Below are 23503 nucleotides of genomic sequence, written 5' to 3' on the forward strand. Positions count from 1 at the left end.
AATATTTGTATTATCACGATTGCTCATGCTTATAAAGACAGGGAAACACCTCATATGACATCTCTTGTCCAGGTGACACACAAGACAAACAAGAAGATAACAGATGTAGGAAGTGAAATGGCAAGAGGTATTACCATAACCGTACTACTCCAACACACAAAGACACTTAGCTATATGCAAATTAATTGATTAAATGAACATTGAGCAGGGCAACTGTGGTTACAAGACTTGCAAATTTTGGTCTCACTGCACTGACTGTACTCTTCAATTATCATGGAATACAACCAAGAGATCTCTTTTAGGCTGAGGAAAGACTGAGAAAAGCTAAGAAATCTGGTGTTGATCAGCTTGGAGAATAGAATTCTCCAGGGAGACATTATTACTGTCAACAAGGTCGCCCTGTCCATACGTAAAGGGAGCTCATACGAAAGATGTTGACTGACTTTTTAGTAAGTCCTGTTGTGACAGGACCCTGGGTAATGGTTTTAAGCTAAACAAGGGAAGATTCATACTAGAAGAGATTTATTTTTACAATGAAGGTGGTGGAACACAAGCACAGATTTTCCATAGAGGTGGTGGATACCTCATCCCTGGAAATATTCAAGGCCAGATTGTAATTGCAATCCAACATCCTTTAAAAAAGAAAAAATCTAATTCTGGTACAAGTCTTACACTGTAATGAAGTAAAAATAAAGAAAACTGTGAGTTTTCTGGTGAAAATCAATAAATCAGTGTCCTTTGGGATCAGCTTATAGGCTTACCTGAAACCTCTTCCTTACCTTCCCTATTCCCCCACTCCCAAAAGATCTAGAGAAGGGAACTAAGAACAGAGGCATTTGAGAGCCCAGCTTGATGATGTGACTCTTCTCAACCTGTGTCTGGAGTTTGCCAAGAAAAGTCTGATGATGCCAAGGACTCTGCTCCTTGCTGTAAAGCCCACCTGAGACTGCCACTAGTATTTACTAGCACCTTCCTGAGATCTGAAATATCACAGCTGTCACTAAGCTGAGAGCAGCCATGATACTGCTGACAGAATGCTGAGAAAAGTACTGCCTGGCATTTGTCCTGGAAGGTGTGCTCTCTCTTTAAGACAAGGAAGTGACAGAAGACCAAGCTCAGGAAGGTGCAATTTCAATATGTCCTTAACCTTAAATCCCACAGAAAGCCCTGAGATTTAAGTGCTTGCTTAAATTTATGCTCACACTAAGGTGCTATCTGTATAAGAATGGATTTTAGCATGTACTTATATACTGCTTTCCCCCCAGCCGGGATGTTAGGCTAGTGAGACTTGGCATCTTAAGCCCACAGGAAGAAGGCTTGGCCTTATATTTACATTTAATACAGCTCTTGCCTCTCCCTGATGTTTCAGAATGAAAGCCCCCGTACTTAACCTACTGTTTAACGTTTCTCTCATATCTTTCTTTCCACAGTACGTGGCATTTGCATCCCTGTTCTTCATTCTGGTCTCCATTACCACCTTCTGCCTCGAGACCCACGAGAGATTTAACCCCATTGTGAACAAGACAGAAACTGAATTCATCGGGAATGATACCCAGGTGCGGCACTACAGGGAAGCAGAGACGGAAGCCTTTCTCACCTACATCGAAGGTGTCTGTGTGGTCTGGTTTACATTTGAGTTCTTGATGAGAGTCACTTTCTGCCCAAACAAGGTGGAATTTATCAAAAACTCTTTGAACATCATTGACTTTGTGGCCATACTGCCTTTCTATCTAGAGGTTGGACTCAGTGGCCTGTCTTCCAAAGCTGCTAAGGATGTCCTGGGCTTCCTCCGCGTAGTCCGTTTCGTGCGAATCCTGCGAATTTTCAAGCTGACCCGCCACTTCGTCGGGTTGCGGGTATTGGGACACACCCTCCGTGCCAGCACAAACGAATTCTTGCTGCTCATCATATTTTTGGCATTGGGCGTCTTAATCTTTGCCACGATGATCTATTATGCCGAGAGAATAGGTGCTAAACCAAATGACCCTAGTGCCAGTGAACACACACACTTTAAAAATATCCCCATCGGCTTTTGGTGGGCTGTTGTCACCATGACGACCCTGGGCTACGGAGACATGTATCCTCAGACTTGGTCAGGCATGCTGGTGGGGGCCCTCTGCGCTCTCGCTGGTGTGCTGACCATTGCCATGCCTGTCCCTGTCATTGTGAACAATTTCGGAATGTATTACTCCTTAGCTATGGCTAAGCAGAAGCTACCAAAGAAAAAAAAGAAGCATATCCCGAGGCCACCCCAGCTGGGATCCCCCAATTATTGTAAATCTGTCGTAAACTCTCCACACCACAGTACTCAGAGCGACACATGCCCACTGGCCCAAGAAGAAATTTTAGAAATTAACAGAGCAGGTAGGAAACCTCTTAGAGGAATGTCCATCTGACCGTTAACCTCCATCCCGCGTAGTGATTTAAGATTCAGCCAGACTGCTTTCTTAGAGCAATGGGTAGCACATTTATCCATTCTAGTCCCACCATCACACAGTGAATAATATGTGTGAAGTCTAGGTTGCAGGGACAAATGGTACAGTGGAGGCTGATCGGCAAAACTAAGGATGAGAGCACGCTCTAGGAGCCCAAACTTTGGTCCTGGTTAAGGGCATACAAGTCTCAAGATACTTTTGAAAGCTGTTACATCTAGTGGAAGAATTTTGAGAGTTCTACAGCTGTGTTGCTGGACTGTGTAATGCATCTCAGAGGCTCCTGAGAGCTGAATGCTTCATAGAGCAGAGTAGGAGCCAAGTACTCAGCAATTACAGAGCTTTCTGACAAAACAGGGCTGGAATTCGAAACAGCCAGATGCTTTCTCATTTGTTCCCATTTGGGACCTTTCAGCTGTTTTAAATGGCAGATATTGTACATCTCATTACAGAAACTAGGTGCCTAGTAAGTTGAAGGGACAACTATACCATCATGCATATTCATGAGGCAATCCTGTCTCTTTCTGATGATTAACTGCAAAGTAGAACAACAGCTCAAATTCTTGACACTAATGCAAAATGACTCACTCTGAGACAAGACTAGATGTAAGGATGTTTATTCCATGGCATGCAATTCAATCTATTCTATAGTATTCCACTAGAATTTAGCATTTAGAACTATGAAGAGTTTTGAACCACATTTTCTAAAACATGCTCCTTTTGCAAGTATGGGTTGGTGAGTTACAGCTCTTTCAACCTTCTAGCAGCAAAGGCCAACTGGAAAAGGTCTGACTGGTCATTACTGGCTGGTTTGGCCTAAATAGTGATTGCCTCACTCTTAATTGTACTGATTCATATTAGCAATAGGTGAAACCAGAGCAAAATTAACCATACTAATTCTACTTTGGGGGGGTGGGGGAATGGAAAGAATACTAGTCACCATGGAATATATTATAATATCCCATGGCTAGTGGTTAATTATGGGAATATCTCAGTTCTATGAGACTCCTATAGCACACAAAATTATGGGGCTCCAATTTGATTTTTTTAATATACCCATAATCTACCTCTACCCATGGAATATCACTATTTATTCTATAGAGTAATTTGAAAGTAGATAACTACGTTGAAAACAATGCCAACTTAATTTTTGGCAGATGTTCCAGCCAAGTTGCATAGTAGACATTCATCAGCCTTTTCAGAATATCCCCCTGTGTTGTATTAGAAAGGACAGATTGCCAGCCAAGTGATCTCAACTGACATAGAGTTCAAAAGAGGTGCTTTGGAAGAGCTAGCATATACTATGATGGTCTTGTGTTATCATTTTTTTGCTTTAAAGAAAATTCTGATTTGTTACTCATTGTGAGTGAGATATTTTCTCGTCATCTCATAGCCATGCATGTTGATGTCATTGTTAGAAGCACAAAGAAAGTGAGACTTTCCTTTGTGTGTGACTTCACCAATGCCAATGCTAATTTTGGAGGGGAAGAGCTGGTGGGAATCTTTCTCTTCTTTCCTATTCTCTTTTATCTTCCTTTCTTATTTCTTTACCCTTCTGTGCAAGTATGTAAAATCCATTCAGAAGGTAAATAGCTTTCATTTTGTTTTTGTTAAAGGCTATTTCCATTGCAACAGGCCAATCACAATTCACATGACTGATAGACTGTACCAATTGTATCCTTGGAGCACATAAGCGATGGTCTTATCATCCATTCCCCTCAGGTTGCAAATGCTTATCACAGCTCATGTTCAAGCAGCAAACTTCCTCATAAAGCAGATGCTTTTGTGGCATCATGGATCAAGAGGGAAAGAGGGCACAGCAATATTGTGTGTCTCCTACCCTGAGCAATGTGCCAACTGCCCCATGATAGGGTGCAAGAGATGCCAGACTCTGGGGTACTTTAGCAGTCAGCTACGGAGTGAAATCAACTCCGAAATCCCTGGCTTTATAAAGTTCCTTCCATTGTCTACCCTGGTCCTCTCTGGGAACTGGACGACTGGGAGCTCTACAAGTTCAGTACAATTCCACACTGGTATCCTGAGAATACGTGTAATTTTGGTTCAATGTGGAACTGTTTTGCCACCATCAGTGCTCTAAACTCAGCTGTTACCACAATATCCATGAAGTATTGATAGTAGCAGCAACTAATCTATTTCTGCAATAATTGAGAGACTATTTTTATATACATATACAAGCATATATATTTTAAGAAGTAACAAAGCACACTTACACTTCAGCTAACAAAATTGTAACACTGTAGCTGGAGTTCTGTTTTTAATAATTATTATGCACCACTAGCAGCAAAAAATATTGCCTGCATCTTTTAGTTTCCAAATAGGGAAAGATCTATATGTGTGCAGGAGATAAACAAAAAATACTGAGATCAGAACCAAACTGTTAAGACAAGATCTGCATTGCCTTGGATGTTAAACTTAATTTCTGTAACATGAAGCATTCACAGGCACTGACTTGTTTTTCAAACTATTGCCTGCACATTATATGAAAACAGGGACTTGCAAGCAGTGAAAATCTTTAGATTGGTTAACATCATCTAGCTATAAACAGCTAGTTAATATTGCACTAGGAACACAGAACAGAACAGGTGCCTAACTTTTCTAAAATAGTGCCCAGGTTGTCCAGCATATTTCTTGTAATTTTTCAACTGTAAATCTTCAGTGTGACAGTGTCTAGGTCACATAAGATCATGTGATTTGTATCCAATATGTTATTAAAAAACAAAAAGCCTGCATAGTTCCTCAGGTGTAAAGGATATCACATGAAGTTATTAATTCCATATATTATTTGTGGTGAAATGATTAAACACATCACCAAACACGGTCGAGCATGAAGTAGTTCTATACATGACTCCCTCTCTCATGCTCTTCACATCTGTTCCTGGTCCATGCCTTCAGGGCCAAGGGGCTCTATGGAGAGCTCAGCACAGCTCTGCCCGGTGCCTCCTCCCAGGATGAGAAGCACTTTCCTGGCACAGGCATGCAAACAGCAGAGCTTTGCCCACAGGCTGCACAGCTGCTGCCAAGGATGCTTTGGTCATTTGCAGGCAAAGCAAAAATGCTTTGAATTTAAATTGGGCAGGTTTGAATTAAATATTTTTACTGCCCCAAACACTCTCAGCAGCTCTGTCCTGGGCTAATCTACACCTGGTAGGAGGGTATCTTTAATTAACAACACTTGATTTTAATCCAATACAAAGAATGTCAGAGTTTCATTCTACCATACCTCCCCTTTCTGCAGCAACCCTTCCTGTTTTCCATACCATCTGATCCCACCTGGGGGTGGCTGAGAAAGCAGCAGAAGGGAGGAAAGACATTTCAGAGTACAGGATGGCAGAGCTAGTGCTGCAGGCAGACCTTCACCAGCAGCGTTAAGAAAGGAGAAATACCCTCTATACAAAACATTGTCTTCAAGGCAGTTTCTGCTACCCATAAATTCTCAAAATATTGCCTGGGGAAACTGAGCCTGATACAAAGCAGCAGATTCCACCTGACCAATTTCACCAAAACTCTTTGACCTGAGGATAGCTCAAACTATAGAGAACCGTGTGTCACTTCATTTAACATACACCCACCAAATTCTAGCATCTCCATGTCAAAGGATTAACGTTGTTATGTTGCAGTGTTGTTTACAGGCCCTGTTCAAGATCAGGGCTTCATTTTGGAATCATTTTATGTGGGATAACCACTATACTGTAATCAAATGCCCAACAGGATAAGTGGACAACAAAAAGCTTATGGAAGTAACCCCCAATATTTCCAGTTGACACACAGCTTAATTTAACAGTGAAAAATTGCTTGAAAGGTCTGCGGCAGAGCCACTAGTTGAATATAGCTAAATAAGCATCAGTCAACCGGACTCTGCTGTGCTGGAGTGTCTTTTATCTCAAGACTTGAGTGTTCTAAACAGTCAGTATCACAAGAGAAGGAAAAAACAACCAAACCCAGAAAAAGACAGTTTCAACCACTTAAACTTTATTTTTGTCCCGAACCTCACACTGTCCTACAGGAATTATAATTTAATTAGTACACAAGTGCACTTATGGTGCAAGTTTGTAAGAAGACCTCAAAACAGATATTAAAAGCTCTCAGTTTTGTTTTTAAAGTGTTGCCCAGTTCCTCAGCCCCTCCCTTACATGAGCTGTGTGCTTACCTGCTGGACAGGTTGACTGCATGGGTACATCTCACATTTGTCACTGGATGAAGCAGTGAATGTAACTTCCCAACACTGTAAAAGAAATATAGAACATGTGGAATTCATAACTTCATTTGATGCCTACAGTACTGTCTGGTGCCACACAGCAATGGTCTAAAGAATGTATCCGTAATTCATAAGCCAAGGAGATGGATTATTTGCCGTTTGTTCAGAGATCTTCCCCACCCTTTTATTCTTTTCATATATGTATTTACAACACCAGCACACAAAAGGTTTATATTGACTTTAACATAGCCAGATTAAGAATTTCTCACCTCTCTGATCCCCTCTGCATGCAGTTTCATTTAAGCTATACTCCCAAGGATATCCTATCTTCATACAAATGTACTGTGCAGGCTCTTTCACAGTGTACTGGTGACAAAATTCTCTATTCATTGCACAGCTGTAAAATACAGAAAAAAATTACTAGAACTGAGGCACCTAAGATGAGAGGGGGAATATCTGTCATTACTAACACAGCCTTCAGCTTCAGAAAAACAGTGTATACTTCTTTTACTTCTCTGCCCCAAAGCCAGTTTTCAATAACACACTCCTAGACTATTCTGATGTGTGAATAAAGTAATCCAAGTCTATCACTGAGAGAAGGGAGCTACAAAGCTGCAGTGACTCCAGTGTACTCCATGGTCAGATGAACTAGAACAAGCTGTGATGTTAAGAATCCATTATTTCAGTGCAATTTCCCAGGAGAAAGCTGATCTCCTTTTAAAGAAATCATGTGGAATTACCCATTCCAGCTTTATCACTCACGCTTTCTGAAGGAGCTGCTCTTTTCTCAGGGCTTCATTTTCATCTCTTCTTTCATCATAACCTAAATAACCTGTATTCCTTGTGCAACGCACTGCCTCTAATGTCAGAAGTGTGCTGAGCACTATAATTCTAGTGCCCGTGCTCAGTGGGAGCTGGGAACTCTTGGCAGCTCTTGTCAGAGGCCCATTCTGCTGCCTAACATTTCACTGTAGTTTGTGAACCTCGGTAGCTTTTATGGAGAGCAAAGTGTTGTTAAAGCCATAGCTATGTAGTCGCTGTGGTGGTCCTTCAAACCATGGGGAAGCAAATTCTCTGACCAAGTGTCTCTGAACATTGTAAAAAAAGTCTCATGTAATTTTAGTGTCATAAAACCTTTGCCCCTCTCTGTAAGATGGACAGTAGACAGCAAAGAAACTCCTAAGAGTTAAGGTCTGTTTCAGCTCAAAAAGCTCAGGTGTTTAAATATGTTGGACATAACAAATAGTAAAAAGGCAATGGAAAAGGTAATAGGGAGGTGTTTTTTCTTTCCTCATTATACTTAACCTTCCTAATCTTTAAAATCCAAAACTCCTCACTCCAAAATAGCAAATGAGGTAATGATCACATCTTGATATCTCTGACAATGGAGTCTTCGGGATCTAATGGAGAAATTGCTAACAGCTCAAAACAAAAGGAATAACACTTGTTTATTCTCATCTAACTTAAGTTGCAGTTGTCTGAGGTCCCCCTTATATTGGAATAAGAATCAGGCAGTCTCCAAGAGTATTCCACTCATTTATGACCTGAGTTGTCCTCTGGGGGTGCCTTTCTCCATAAGAGATCACAGGTGACTGCAGCTATAACTCAATAGTCTCATTTAAGTGCCTACAGTTCTGTGGAAGCACTTTGGATCTATTCCTTGCCCCCTGCCACCTGTGGCATTCCTGCAATCTCACAGCTGGGGGTCACATGTAAAGCAGTATCTATAATATAATGTATTAGCTTGTTGTACAATTATTCATCTGTCACTTCCTGTAGGGATAAAACCAGTGGGTGTCACTTGTACTACTGTTGACTTTAGAATGTGAGTAAAAAACAACATCCTCTGTGCCAAAAAATTTGAAAGCAAAGAGGAGGAGCTATGTATTCAAACACAGTGCTTTATGTTTCCTGCTTTTCTCTGGCCTTAGGTGAGACATGAAAAAAAATTAGAAAATTAGAAAATCTCCCTACACAAACCCTGTGGGCCAGAGCCAGGGATGAGTGTGTTTAGGGACAGGACTGCATTAAGCTAAAAACAATTGCAGGACGAAATAATAAATTTTCAGAGTTTTCATGCCTTAATAACCTAATGAGCACAAGGTGCTTTTAGTCATGGGAAAACACAGATACAAGCATTTCAGCCAAATAAGGCAAACCTGTGCCAACTCTTCAGCACAAAGCAGATATAAATATAGTAAATCCTCTTTCTCAAGCATATGGCTCCCATGCCATCCAGTGCAGAATGAACTCCTGAATTGTGAAAGAGCTACCCTTGGCATCTCTTCCTTCTGCTGGACTGAGTATGGTTGGTATTTGCAGGACAGGTACAAGAAAAGGCACCTCTGTGCAACAAGTGCATTTCTGCTGCAGTACAACTGAACACGCTAGATCACTTACCTGTTACTACAAAAGGCCAGGGGCAAAAAGGTGTAGGGTATGAGGTCCCAGTTCTGTGCCCAGTCCACTTGCTTGTACCCCTCTTGGACTATACTTGCTGGATATTTTCTCTGAGCCTTTTGTTTACTTGCTTGTCTGTTTATAAGCACAAAGCCAAAATAACAAGCACTCGATCATTCCTGCTATCATTGTTCTTTGTATTCATTCATCCACATTCCATGTCTCAGACACCTTCCATACTGTATAGATCATCATACTGTATTCCTCAGTCAGAGGAGTAATATAAGGTGGTAACATAACTCACCTGACTGCATTTTCCTGCAACCTCTACCTGACCTGTCAATGACCCCCCTGGTGTTAGTGAGACTCTCAGATGTTCAGGGTAGATATAAGTAAACCTCCAGAAGGAGCAGGATGAAACTAGGAAGGATCTTCCAGAGCTCTTTGCAATGCAGGATTTCCAGAAGCAGCCGTTCTCAGCACTGCATTGAGTACATATCCAATAATGCCTGTAAATAGCAAGATGCACTGGATCGACTTTCCTAGAGCTCCTGTACTTCTCTAGCAGTTACCAGTAGGTAGGCAGCCAACATACTGTCACCTCACTTCAAGAAGTAGTACCTGTCAAGGGTGATATTCTCTGGGAGTGATGTTACTATGTTGGCCGAGTTAGTACTGGGAGAGACGGTCACCACCGTCACTGGAGTGCCTTTCCTGGGGGACACGGCTTCCTGGAGAGACCCAGGTCGACACGGTGGTGAGTAAATGTTGAAGAGGTAGGTTGGGGTGGAAGGATTCTGCATAATTCATGTAGCATACTAAATTCTGCTCTCGTGCCAGTGTAAAGTCCTTCAGTATGATCTACTCAGAAGAGCCTCTTTACAATTTTCAAAATGTGCACTAATAAAAAATCAGGAAACTAATAAAGATACCTAGATAAAGATATTGATTTTAATGGCCTTAGAATATTGGGGTAACTAAAATGAAGTTGTTATATAGGACTCTTAATTCTTTTACATGTTCACATTTCTCTTTTTTCTCTTTCTCTCTCTTTCGCTCTGTTTGTTAACATTTTCTTGTTATTGCTGTGCGTTGCTTGCGACTTGTGTATGTTACAGACTGTCACATTTTATTCTGTGAAGTTTTTCTCCAATTCCCATCAACCTGAGCTCCATGTTGGGCAGCCGAGGAGATTACAGTACAGTTCTTTATTGCAAAAGAACCAGGAATGTCACAGACTATAGGTAACTTCACTGAGGTTGTGACACAAAACCTGATGCAAGGTATTAATGCAAAGAGTAAGTACTTGGTATGAAAATAGAGCTATTTAGTCAAATTACTTTCTTTTTTTCCAGATAGTCTGCATGGGAAAAGTTAATTTTCACTACTCTACAGAAGAAAACACTCCCAAACCTACCAATCTAGGATTCTTGTCCCTCTCATTTGAAAACCAGTGGTGCCTATGTCAACATATCATTGCTCATTTTCAGAGGCTTAAACCCATATTTTCTATGCTGTTCTTCTCTATGCTAAACTTCCTTTCACACTCTCTAAGTCATCATTTCATCATTTTGTCATCCTTTATCTGTGGTTTAATATATCTTCTACATAATTCTTTTTGTAATTTAATGTAATTATATCCCTTTCACTCTAAGGACCTGATTAAACAACAACAAAAATGAGTCCCTACCCATGGGATTCACATTTCTCAATACTGTGTGAGGCTCTGTAGCCTATAAAATTGATTTATGTAGCCAAAGATGGTCTGGCACAAAAGCATAATTGTTACTTTGCTGAACAATGTCCTGAGCAAAGCATTTTGTTTTACAATTTTCCCAATTACTCACATTGGTTAGTTTTAAAGAACGGTACAAATATGATAGACATTCTGATTATTTTCTAGAAGGAAAGCATGAAGTTTATTTCTTATTCTTAATTGTCAGGAACTCAAAAATCACTATAGCCATGTAGCAACTCAAGAAAAGCATATTTGTCTCAGTGTGAAGTTGATTTACTATGTGATTTCCTGTTATGCTCTGACCCTCTCTTAATAAGTGAAGAAGCACAGCAGAGTTTCCATGAAGTCCAGCATAAAAGAATACAGTAATTTATACCGATGCAACTTGATATATGCAACTATATTAATGAGTGCACACTATTAATGCAGAATAAACACTATCCAGGCAACTAAAACAGAAGCAACTTGCTAACAGGAGTGGAATTTGACTTCAAGTGACTCGAGAGAGTTGGGAATTTAACTGTAAGTATTTCCTTTCCATGCAAAATCTCAGAGTGAAATCATTGAATAATATAGTCCTTTAGGTTGGAAAAGATCTTTAAGATCATCAAGTCCAACCTCTAACCCAACACTGCAAGTCCACCACTAAACCATGTCCCAAAGTACCACATCTACACAACTTTTAAGTGCCCCTGGTGATGGCGAGTTGACCACTTCCCTGGACAGCCTGTTCCAATGCTCGACAATGCTTTTGGTGAATGAATGTTTCCTAGTATCCAATCTAAACCTCTCCTGGTACAACTTGAGGCCATTTCTTCTTGTCCTATCCCTTATCACTTGTGAAAAAGAAACCCACCCCCACCTCGCTACAGCCTCCTTTCAGGCAGTTGTAGAGAGCAATGAGGTCTCCCCTGAGCCTCCTTTTCTCCAGGCCGAACACCCTCAGCTGTTCCTCACAGGACTTGTGCTCCAGACCCTCCACCAGCTCCCATTTCCCTTCTCTGGACTCACTCCAGCCCCTCAGTGTCTTTCTTGCAGTGAGGGGCCCAGAACTGGACACAGCACTCGCGATGTGACCTCACCAGTTCAGGGGGACAATCCCTGCCCTGCTCCTCTGGCCACACCATTGCTGATCCAGGCCAGGATGCCCTTGGCCTTCTTGGCCACCTGGGCACTGCTGGCTCATGTCCAGCTGCTGTCACCAGCACCCCCCAGGTCGTTTTGTGCCGAGCAGGTTCCCAGCCCCTCTGTCCCGGCCCGTGGCACTGCCTGGGGTTGTTGTGACCCAAGGACAGGCCCCGGCACCCGGCCTGGCTGACCCTCCCACCATCGGCCTCAGCCCATCGATCCGGCCCGTGCAGAGCCCTCTGCAGAGCCTTCCTGCCCTCCAGCAGATCGACGCTCCCACCCAACCTGGTGTGTCTGCAAACTGCCTGGGGGTGCCCTCGGTCCCCTCATCCAGATCACTGATAAAGAGATTAATCAGGGCTGGCCCCAGCACTGAGCCCTGAGGAGCACCACTGGTACCGGCTGCCAGCTGGATGGAATCCACTCACCCCCAGTATCTGGGCCCAGCCATCCAGACAGTTTTTTACCCAGTGAACAGCGTATTTTTCCAAGCTATAAGGACATCATTTCTCTAGGAGAATGCTGTGGGAAACCTTTCGCACAGTCACTAAGTGGGTCACCTTGTTATAGAAGGAGATCAGGCTGGTCAAGCAGGATCTGTGTTTCCTAAACCCATGCTGTCTGGGGCTGATCCCCTGGTTGTCCTGCATGTGCCACATGACGACATTCAGGACAATCTGCTCCATGACCTTCCCAGGCACCAAGGTCAGGCTGACAGGCCTGTAGTTCCCCAGATCCTCCTTCTGGCCACTCCTGGAGCTCAGTGTCACATTTCCCAACCTCCCCAGTGCACCAGTACTGCTGATAAATGATGGAAAGTGGCTCGGTGAGCATTTCCATGAGCTCCATAAGTACCCTCAGGTGGAACCCTCTGATCTGAAGACTTGTGTCTTAGTGCTCAATGACCACTTTCCCTTGGATTATGGGGACTTCATTCCGCTCCCCATTCCTGTCTTTCAGGTGAGGGACTTAGTACCCAGAATAAAACTGGCCTTACTATTAAAGACTGTGACAGAGAAGGCAATACACAGCTCAGCCTTTTCCTCATTCACTTTCACCATAATCCCCCCCACACCCAGTAAAGGCTGGAGATTCTTCTTAGCCCTCCTTTTATTGTTTATGTATTTATTGAAACATTTTTATTGTCTTTTATGGTCGTAGACAGATTGAGTTCTAGTTGGCCTTTGGCCCTTCCAATTTTCACCCTGCATGACCACATGACCTCCCTGTAGTCCTCCTGAGCTGTTTCCCCTTCTTTCAAAGGGGAAACTCACCCTTTTTTTTCCCTGAGCTCCAGCCAAAACTCTCTGTTCAGTGAGGCTGGTCTTTCACCAGCTCATGCTTTGGCACACAGGGACAGCTTGATCCTGTGCTTTTAGGATTTCCTTACTGAAGAATGTCCAGCCTTCCTGACTTTCTTGCCCTTCAGGACTGCCTTGCAAGGGACTCTGTCAACAAGACTCCTAAACAGGCCAGTGTTTGCTCTCTGGAAGTCCAGAGTAACAGTTCTGCTGACCCCCTCCTTACTCTCTGGGAATCAAAAACTCTATCATTTCATGATCTCTGTGCCCAAGACAGCTATGGGCACACAACCATCACATCACCCACAAGTCCTTTGCTGTTCACCAACAACAGGTGGGGTATCTGTGAGGTATCACAGTGAGGTATCTTCCCTAGCTGGCTGACTAGGAAAGAGAAATCTAGGGATATAAAGCAAATGGATATTTTCAGACAGCAAGTAGCTCTTAACTCCTCCACAAATCAAAGCAAATATCTTTGAATACTTGAATTCCTACTCTTAACTTCATCGTAATCATTTGCATAGCACAAGAAGTATCAGGCAAAAGTGATGCCGCAAAACTACAATGCAAAAAGGAATGCAAAATCTTTGCTTTTTTAGGTGTTTTTTTTTAGATGAAGACAGCTGGGAAAACCTGTCCTCCAGCAGCCTCACGGCTGCTCCACTTCCCACTTCCAGATAATAGGCTTGTAGCTAAGAAAAGCCAGAGCACAGCAATTCTCCACCCTCACCTCAGCTGTGCCACCCCTGTTCCTGTAGCTTTCTGTCACGAGCCCGAGAGCCAGGGAAACCCATCATCCCCAGAAGAATTTCCCATTGCCAGCAGAGTAAGACACGGCTGATGTTTGCCACAGTATCAACCCTTTTACATCACCAGGAGAGTGTGACAGGACTGAAATACAGAAGAGAAATTAACTCATGAAACACATGCCAATATTTTCTTTGGGGAACCAGCTGGATTAAAGGTCTCTGCTGTTAGAGAACCTCATGGAGATCCTTTTTCATGAAACACTTCAGGCAGCTACTGTAAACATTAGTGACACATTTAAAATGAAAATTTCCCTCATGTTCTGAAAAAAAACACAAAGGACACTCAGTTGATCAGGAGTGGGACTGTCCACAGACAGTAATAATGGCAGTCCCAGGTTTGGATCAGGACTGTAAGAGTACAGTTGAGATCTAGAGAAGTGGTAAGTTAATTTTCAGGTGTACATGGGGTGGGGATGTGAAATGTAACTTTACTCAGAGAAGATTTCTCCAGCATCAAGATCTTCATCTTTCAAACAACTTACTTTCCTGGCCCTGTTCTCAGCTGCTCCTGCCTGCTTCCTGTCTGTCACATCCTTCCCTTGTAACAGGCTGCAAAGCTCTAAAGTCACCCAGTGTTGTAGGTGTCTGTCCTTCTCTTTCAATCTTAAAACAAGGATAGGAGTTCTGAACAGTCTCTGCCCCTCTGGAGGAGATTGTCAGTGACCTCATATGACCAAAACACAAAATTATGTCTCTTAATTGTTGTGTTTCTGATTTAGAGCTGAGAAAACTCCATCTTCTTCAGCAAAATATGGACAAATCTGTCACTGTCCATGTACTCAGATGTTGATTCACTATGCTTAGATTCCATGCTATGGATTGTGGGGCTTTTCTCAGCCCTGTTTCTGTCAAAGTGATCCTGTAAACACTGAAAATTATCCCCTCTGAGAGTACCTTTCAACTCATCCAGTCTTTGGAGTAAGTGACCACTGCACAGGTCTATAGACACATGGAAGAGAAAGAGGTGGGGGTTGGGGGGCACAGCTATAATCCCGAGATGAAGCAGTGAGAATTGCCACCATCCCTGACCCACACATGACTTCTGACAATACCTACAGTAAGAAGGGTAGACCAGGAACTTGTTCCTTGGCAGCTGGGGGAGAATGGCAGTGTTTGCTCCAGGGAAGAGGACTAGGGTGATTTTCCCCATGCAGGAACCCTTCCAGCACAAGTGCCACATTTCCAAGCATAGATCAAGGTCAATAAATGTATCATACAATTATGTCCACTGATACTCTGAATATAAGGTGCAATTCAAATAGTTGTAGAGTCTGTGTCAGACTCTTGCTTATAATCAAAACCAGCAGCATTGGTAAAGCCACTGTAACAATTTGCAACCATTTGCTGTGGCAAATGAGATCAGTAATGGAGCAGCAGGTACATGGGCAGCTCTACTGTGCTTCTCCACAACAAGCAGAGTACACTACTGCAAAATCTAGCAGTTCTCCTTAGTTGGGATAATTTTCAGAATCCCTTCCCCCCATTTTGAAATCCATCATTTGCTTGGAAACACACAAGGCATTTTAATATACTTTTCTACAAACAAAGAGGGATGAGATGATAGAAGTAGAAACTACACAAATGAGGTAGTTGTGAAACAAATTATTCACCTGGGAAATATGCTGAATACTTTCTTTACTCTCAGCCAAATCTCTGCAGGAGAATGTTTTGAGCTGGTGCAGTTAGCTAGGTATTCACAGATAGGACAGTTAGGGAGATAAGGTACCAAGCTGAGAGTCAGAAGATTTTGTTATAAATAACTTACATAGCAGTAGGCAAGTTACCCCACTGCATGGTAGTTTTACCCATCTGTAAAACAGAGAGAATAATATTGACTTCTCTTCATAGAACAGAACCTAAAGAGCAAAAAATGCTGTATAAGCCTAATTCAGATTCTCCTAGCAGGGGTGGCAGGATGTGAATTTGATGGGCCAGAATCAACCCTTTGAAGTTTTGAGCACCTAGAAGCAGTTGTCATTAGTATAACTAGACTCAGAGTCACCAGACAGCAATGCTTGCATAAGTTTTCTTTATCAGGAGTTCTTTCAAGGTTAGTCTTGGAAAAAGCAAACATGCAAATGGAAACTTAAGAAATCAACCTGAAATAATGTAATTTCATTCCATCTTTAGACCTTATTCCTAAAATTGTTCAGCATGTCAATCTGCTAGTTAAAAAAATGGGAACTACAGACTGATGGCATCACAGAGGTTTATGTTTTCTTTACTCCCATAATAGACTAATCACATACCTTTAGAGAATTAGGAGCTGTAGCCAATGGTTTGCAACACAACTATTCTACTTAGCACTTACTTACATACCCCAGCAATAGATGCAGTGTTCTGTGCTGGCAATTTCTCTGCTTCCTAAATATTCACCCAAATTGTCACTGTGGATTAGCACGGCTATCCAGAATGTGATCCCTAAGGCATGGCCCATGACTGTAATGTTCAAGGAACATTAATAGGATAGTTCAGTAATCTTCCCGCATCTCCAGCTACTCTGTTCTCTTCCTCTTGAAAGAAAATAAAATAACAAGGTTGTGGATTTTTAACAAGCATAGAGGAAAAATCATCAGTGCTAAGGGATCCTGAAGGGGCTGTAAGAGCAAGTTCCAGCTCAAGCTACTAGAGATTTATGAAATTAATTTGAAGGAGTTCAATTTTGTTGCCATTCAAGCACAACAGAGCCTGCAAGCTGCTTCCAAAAGAATCTATGGTTGTTACCAGTGAGCAGCGTGACCCACAACCACTCTGCTCAGAGATGTTTTGAACTCCTGAAATGGACCAATTCACCCTCCATCACCAACTATTTCATTTGCAAACCTGGGCTCAGGAGCAGAAGTGTGTGTCTCAGAGATGTCAGTGCAGAGCTCTGCTGACTCAGCTGCCTCCCTCATTTCAGTATTAGAGCCATCAGCTTTCAGCAGTAGAGGCTTATGAAGCAGCCCAATTCTTTGCTCATCCCCAGGAGGACTGCAGCTCTCCCCAAACACAGTTAAGTGATTTTTAAATACAGGGCTCAGTACCTGCAGTGTCACGGTTTCTATGGCAGCCGTGCCAGGTTTTTGTTCAGTGGTATTAAATAGCAGAGATTGTTATGAACAGAAAGGAATTGCAACTCAGTGAAACATTAAAACTTTAGAATCCTATTGAAATTAGTGTCCACAAGTATTAAAATGCCCCTATAGCTTTTGCCACATTTTTAAATGTGTTGAGAGACCTAATTATTTCATTGCTAACAAAACAAAACATTACTACATTCCTCTTGGGGGAAATAATTGGCTGATTCTGCACAGAGAAAAATGGAGGCAGAGCTGAGATGTGCAGCAAAGACTGCTTGTGTTGTTACAAACCAGTGACATCTAAAAATAGAAGAAAAATAAAGGCCTAGAATGGAATTACTGGTGCATGATAGATGCATAGTGTGTGTCACATACATCTGTGCATGTGTGTGTGTGTGTGTATGCAAAGTAACAAACATAACTTGAAAGTGCTTCTACCTTCTACTAATCTGTAGTCCATCAGAGGATCAAAATCATACCTCCAAACCCTACCTAACTGTATTTTATTTTCTTCTCTGGGGCTTGTTTTATTAGTTGGCTTCAAAAAAATTGCTAAATAAATGACAACATTATATAGCATTTAGAACAAGCTAGTATGTGAATGTAGAAGGGGAGTTGAAGTCTATCCATTGAGTTTCTTTTCTTCAAGACTTGCAGGATCACCCATTGCCTTACAGTATCTAGGTAATAAGCATTGTGCAACCGAGGTGTAGGATGCTGCCAGTACCACTCAGTTAACATATCTTGGCATTTGTGGAGCTTCAGAAAGCACATTTTGACTGTTTTTCCTTCCTTTCAACCAAAATATTCATATCGAGCTGTGCCATATTTCGAGTATATTCTCAATACACTAATTTGCACTTTAAAACCTTAAAAAATAAAAAAAATAAAAAAAATCCTACACTAAATAGCACTTTAAATTGTTTTGTAAATGTAAAAACCAGTCACACAGAGAAAATATGATTCTCAGTCTATCCTCATGGGAATGTGTGGAGCAAAATGGGAAAATCTGACAACCTATTTTCATTATTTACAGCCACGAGTAAATTTTACTCCGTCTAGTTTCCAAATTAATGGCCTGCTGTAGTGTTTTGCATATGTAGTGTCCTGTGCTGGCATTGCAAATACTGTATGTGTTTCAGAGGAGAACATCAGAAAATGGATTGTGTTTTCTTTAAATCCACGTTCTGCTGTCATATTTCCATACGTAATGTACTCTGTGTGTCTAAAATGTGTACAGCCACTCTGCATGACTGATACCGGAAATGCTATAAAACCATCTGGGTAAATTTTGGGGAGGGGAAGAGCAGGAATTTCCCCCTCAATAACACCGCACACAGGTGTAAACCAGCACAAACAGAATATACTCAAATACAAAAACACAACTCTCAGTCCACTGCCTCTCCGGAGCTCTGAGCGACAGTAGGCTCCATGACAAGCAGATCATCCATGCACCATCCAATGTCATGTGAAAACATACTCTGATTTCTAACCGCAGTCTTCTGCTCGCAGGACTAGGAACCACTGCACGCCCCTTTCTGAAAGGGCCCCTCAGTGCGGACGTACAGGTGGCTGCTGTCACACCTAACAGGATCACCTTTTGTTTCTCCTCCCACTTAACAGACTTTATTTTATTTTGGTGCAGTGCACATGAACGCAGTGTCTAGGACAGATGTGCTACCTTTTAGAGTGTCGCTATAGAAGTCTTTAGCTGTGAACCCTTAATTTGCAGCTGGAACTCTAATAAACAGTGCATAGTGTTTCAATAGCCTTCTGCTTATATGTTTGAAGATTCGAAACTGAATGGTGAGGTGGCCAAGGCGGCGCTGGCAAACGAAGACTGTCCCCACATAGACCAGGCTATTACGCCTGATGAGGGCCTGCCCTTTACCCGCTCTGGCACTCGGGAGAGATATGGACCCTGCTTCCTCTTATCAACCGGGGAATATCCCTGCCCGCCTGATGGAGGAATAAGAAAGGGTATGTAGCTGGGGCCCTGTAACCATGTAGCTAGCAACCGGTTTAAATAACTAAGAGAAAGTCAGCTTAGCTGTAGCACGCGATAGTGCGCTTGCTGTAGAGATGCACGTTTGGGCTGGAAACCACCACCTGATGTCTGCATTTGGAGTTTCTAACCTATTTGTTTCAGAAAGAAAAGCCTAAGGAGTTGTAACTACCCCATGCAGCTATGCTAGGCAGTCGAGTCTTCCACCCCAGCTGGTGCAGGAAGCTTTAGTGGAGGATGCTCTACTATGTCCTTAACTTAGCCCATCCCATCCCCTAAGGAGAGATCAATTAACATATCATAGCAATGAAGGTTTGCCACTTGGGAAGCTCACAGAGTTTACCAGACTCTGAGGAGCACAGATTTGGAGGTGGCAGACAGGAGAGATAAAACACAAAAGCAAAACATACTCAAGAAAATAAGAAATTATTATTTAGTGACTTAACAGAGCACTACAACAAAATATTTGGATATTCATAGCTAGTTAGTTCAATAGAGAAAGAAAAGTATGGACATCTGTTGGCACAGGTGTCTTAAAATTAGAAAATAATCCATCCAAAGTCCTTTCATAAATAAATCATTATTAGTTAGTTTCTCAGACTTCTGACAGGTACAAATCTCTCAGAAGTAACTGCATTTTAGTTTGCTAATGGTCAGAATAATCTATTTAGCAACAGAAATAAAATCAGATTTAAAAAGCTTTCCCTTCTTAAAAGAGACTGTTTTGTTTAAATAATTTAATATGAGGCAACCATACAAACCCAAAATTAGAGCTACATCTATATGCATCAAAGTTGATAAGGAATGGAAAAACTGGAATAGAACTCACTCTCTTCAAATCAGTGTTTACCACTGGTGTGCTGTATATAGTATAAGATAGAGTCAATATTTTAAAACTGCAAAGATTGTATGACATAACCATACACTGAGTATGGAATATAGAATTCCCATGTGCCATTGTATGATGGGCAATAGTTACAGTAAATGCCAGTTATAGATAGTGTATGTATTTATAAGTCTAAAGCTTATCATCAACAAAGATATAGTAGGACCACAAGACTTTCATATGAAAGTATATCCTCTAAAATTTACCTTTGTAGCAAAGCGTTTTACTTGATTCTGTATTGGATAAGCATTGGCCGTGTTCATTCAGCCTGGGCGAGTTCAGGTGGTTCCAGTGGATCAGGGGAACACTCCAAATGGCACATCCTTTGGGATGGGGAATGTATGGTTTTCACGATGCACTGCAACCTCCTCTCATTCCTGAATGAAACAGAGGCTGGTTGGCTAAAGAGTAATATATGTCAGCATATTGTTGGCCTGTTTGAAACATGTTGAGAGCATCTTAATTGTTGTTCCAACAGAATTTCATCCATAGTTTGTGCAACTCTCTGTACACTTGCTGAGCTGTTTACGTGCATGCCTGAAGAAGAAGGGGGGGAGGGAGGGAGGGAAACTGAATGCATGTGATTTTGTTTTCTTTCTTTTTATTTTCTTCTTTTCTTTTTTAACGCTGAGAACAAAGGAGTAGTATCTCTATAGCAACACATTCAATTCTATGTATTTTGCTGCCTTATCCCCCTCCTGCCCCACAAAGATACCACAAACCTTGATTTTGCCTGAGGTCACAATGCATGAAGTGGAAGGGAGAGGTATGTGTGAGTGTATGACAGAGACATAGAAAATCCCTCCCACTGACTCTTCTTTTTTTTAGGGTACAACCATGTTGCTGCCTGTAGGATCAATTACATAGCCTGACCATCTTGAGAAATGATGATTTTTTTTTTTTTAATACATATATATTTTAAACTTTTTCTGTATTTCAACGGCCTTCTGAGTCATGTTGCAAGCGATACTACTCTCGGCATGTCCATGCATGCAGATGCTATTGAACTGGCTACAATGTTGACCTCATTCTTAGTCCATTCTGTCATTGATCCAATGCTGTACTTTGCATTTTTCTTTTAAATGAAGGTTACGAAATGTCACGGAGCCTTAACAGCATAGCTGGCATAAGTGGAAAAGCGATAGGATTATCCTCAGTGTCTGCGCCCTACAGCTCTCCTAGCCCAGTGAGACGTTCTTGGTCTCCCATCCCATCTATTTTGTAGCATGGATCAGTAGCAGAGAATGGTCTAAAAAGCTTTACTTTCAATTAGCCTATGCGATGTTGCATATAGTCCAGGTGACTAAGTCTGAAGATGCAATGTCTCACAGTAGCACCTGCTGCAAACGGTGTTACTTCTGATGCTTAGGTGACAACACTCCTAAATAGCACTCAGATGACAATAGGCAGGCATTGGCGTAGTACTGGTGGGCCATACGTGCTGCATGGTATCAGTACATAGGATGAAGGGTAGATGCACCAGATGGCTTCCTTCCTGGTGCATCCTGCTAGTATATGCTTATTGTGGCTAATGGTGGATCTACTGGCTCTGTATGGAATGGGTTAGGCGTTTAGTCGATGCTGAAACATGCCAACGATGGAAGATTTTGCTTTTCTCAGGATATTTTTGAGCCATAGGAACCCTGCAGGAGTTTGAGCAAACAAGCACAGTAGGATGAAACTTTGCATGGGCACCTATTTTAAGCTGAAAGCAATACTCAGACACACTGTAGAGAGGTCTCAGTCTGGCTGACTGCATGGGAAAAAAAATCCTGTTGAAGAAGAATATGGCTGCCTCTGCATGTAGCTATTTCACCTTTTCCTCCTTCCTTTAACACTAAGATGCCGAGCTTGATGTGAAAAGCGCAGGGAAGAAGCTCAAGTACTGATTGTATTCTTTACATGCAGATCTTTGCAAAGAAAGTCCAGTCATTGCTAAATATATGCCAACAGAGGCAGTCAGAGTGACCTGACAAGGCAAGATGGAGATGAACATTGATGGCTAATAAACATCTCTGTGGAACTGTGCAGGCATAGAAGACCTTCTCATTTGGACAAAGTTAACTCGCTCCATGCAGGTTTTATGGATGATTCTTCGTGGTTCTGGAGTTGTACTAGAGATGCAGGCTTTTTCTACGGCCAAAATGTAACAAAACTGTAGAAGATTTTTTTTTTTAATCTATTTTTTTGTTCCATAGCATGACTTGCATGAAGACAAAAATGAAAATGAAAAAAAAACAAACAACAAGACAACAAAACAACACACACACGAGAAACACTGCAAATGTATGATTAAGGAAAAAGAAAAAAAAAAAAGCAAAGTTATATATTTTCTTTCAAAGCTCTTTACTTTTACATACGTCGTTGTAGCCAAAATGTAAAACATTATAAAACTGTACATTTCTTTGCTATGGATCGCTTCTTTTTGTATACAAGATACAGAGTAATGGTTTTAAAAAGTGCAATCAGGCAGTCATCGGTCATATTGACCACGCCTTCACAGTTCATCACACTGACATGGAAATCAAGAACTTTTAATCCAACTAGAAGTGTATAAAAATAAGAAAAACTTTTTCCTGTCTGTTTTTGTTGGCATGCTTGTGACACATGGGACCTTCCTTCAGACCTGACAGTAACAGCTGGTTAATTTTCCAGCTCTGGTTATGTTGTATTTTATTGATGTATAGATCCAACGTAAAGACCCTTCATAAATTGTTCATATTAAGTAATCAGTATGAATTTTAAACAAAAGAGGTGTTATTTTAAAACTGGGACTTATAGTACAAAATCAGGAAAATACTCAAGTATAAATGGTCTCAAAGTTTAAGAAACAAGACAACAGCATTGTATGCAATTTAGTACTGAGTAAAATGCATGCACAATGTTATGCAAAACAATTCTAGCATGAAAATAAATTTTGTATCATGGTTTCAGTGCCTGCTGTATAGTGTAAAGGGGAATCCTTTTCTGAAGCAATCAGGGGTTTCCAGAGACTCGCTTCTAAAATCTTGAATAAATACAGTGTTCTCAACAGAAATGTAGGAGAAAAGCTTGGTATTGCTTTGGTTCTACAATGCTAATTTTGGTTAGTAGATAATAAACGAAGCCTGCAAACACTTGATACAACCGATGTCTAAAGAATTCACACCATTAGTAATTTTACAAGGGAAGATTAAAAACCCCTATAATGATCTAGGTATCTTCCTTTTCCCTCCCCAACATTAATAAATGTTTGTCTTTTTAGCTGATTAAATGAATTCAGTTTTTCTTACTTCTTCGGGCCCCGTTCTTCACTTGTTCTTCACTGAGCTGCATCAGTCCCCCTGATACAAAACTGAAGGAAATCCAGGTGTCTGAGTCACACTTGATTTGCCACACAAAACATGCACCCGTAAGAACTGAGAAACACAATGGGATTAAGTTTCATTTTAGATGCTACAAATGACAACTATGGACTATATGCCACTGGCATTCTAGTTGCCTGAGCATTTTTGGTAAAGTACTCCTGTAAAGGAAGGATACACAC

The 23503-nt window shown here is 41.5% G+C and overlaps 1 protein-coding gene across 3 annotated transcripts in view; it reads left to right on the forward strand.

The window, feature by feature from the left end:
• The window catches only part of KCNC1 (potassium voltage-gated channel subfamily C member 1), a 107865-nt gene extending 84839 nt beyond the window's left edge, over nt 1-23026 (forward strand). The window contains exons 2-4 of one of the 3 annotated variants that reach the window (XM_058845863.1): nt 1431-2364; nt 18878-19066; nt 21066-23026. In XM_058845863.1, the coding sequence (XP_058701846.1) occupies nt 1431-2364; nt 18878-19066; nt 21066-21202 (1260 nt within the window). In that variant the 3' untranslated portion in view covers nt 21203-23026. The remainder of the gene's footprint in view (nt 1-1430; nt 2365-18877; nt 19067-21065) is intronic. The other 2 variants (XM_058845871.1, XM_058845878.1) reach the window with 2 other exon arrangements.
• Nucleotides 23027-23503: the final 477 nt, after the last annotated feature.

Source organism: Poecile atricapillus, chromosome 1 (genome assembly GCF_030490865.1).
Source record: "Poecile atricapillus isolate bPoeAtr1 chromosome 1, bPoeAtr1.hap1, whole genome shotgun sequence".
Classification (NCBI taxonomy): domain Eukaryota; kingdom Metazoa; phylum Chordata; class Aves; order Passeriformes; family Paridae; genus Poecile; species Poecile atricapillus.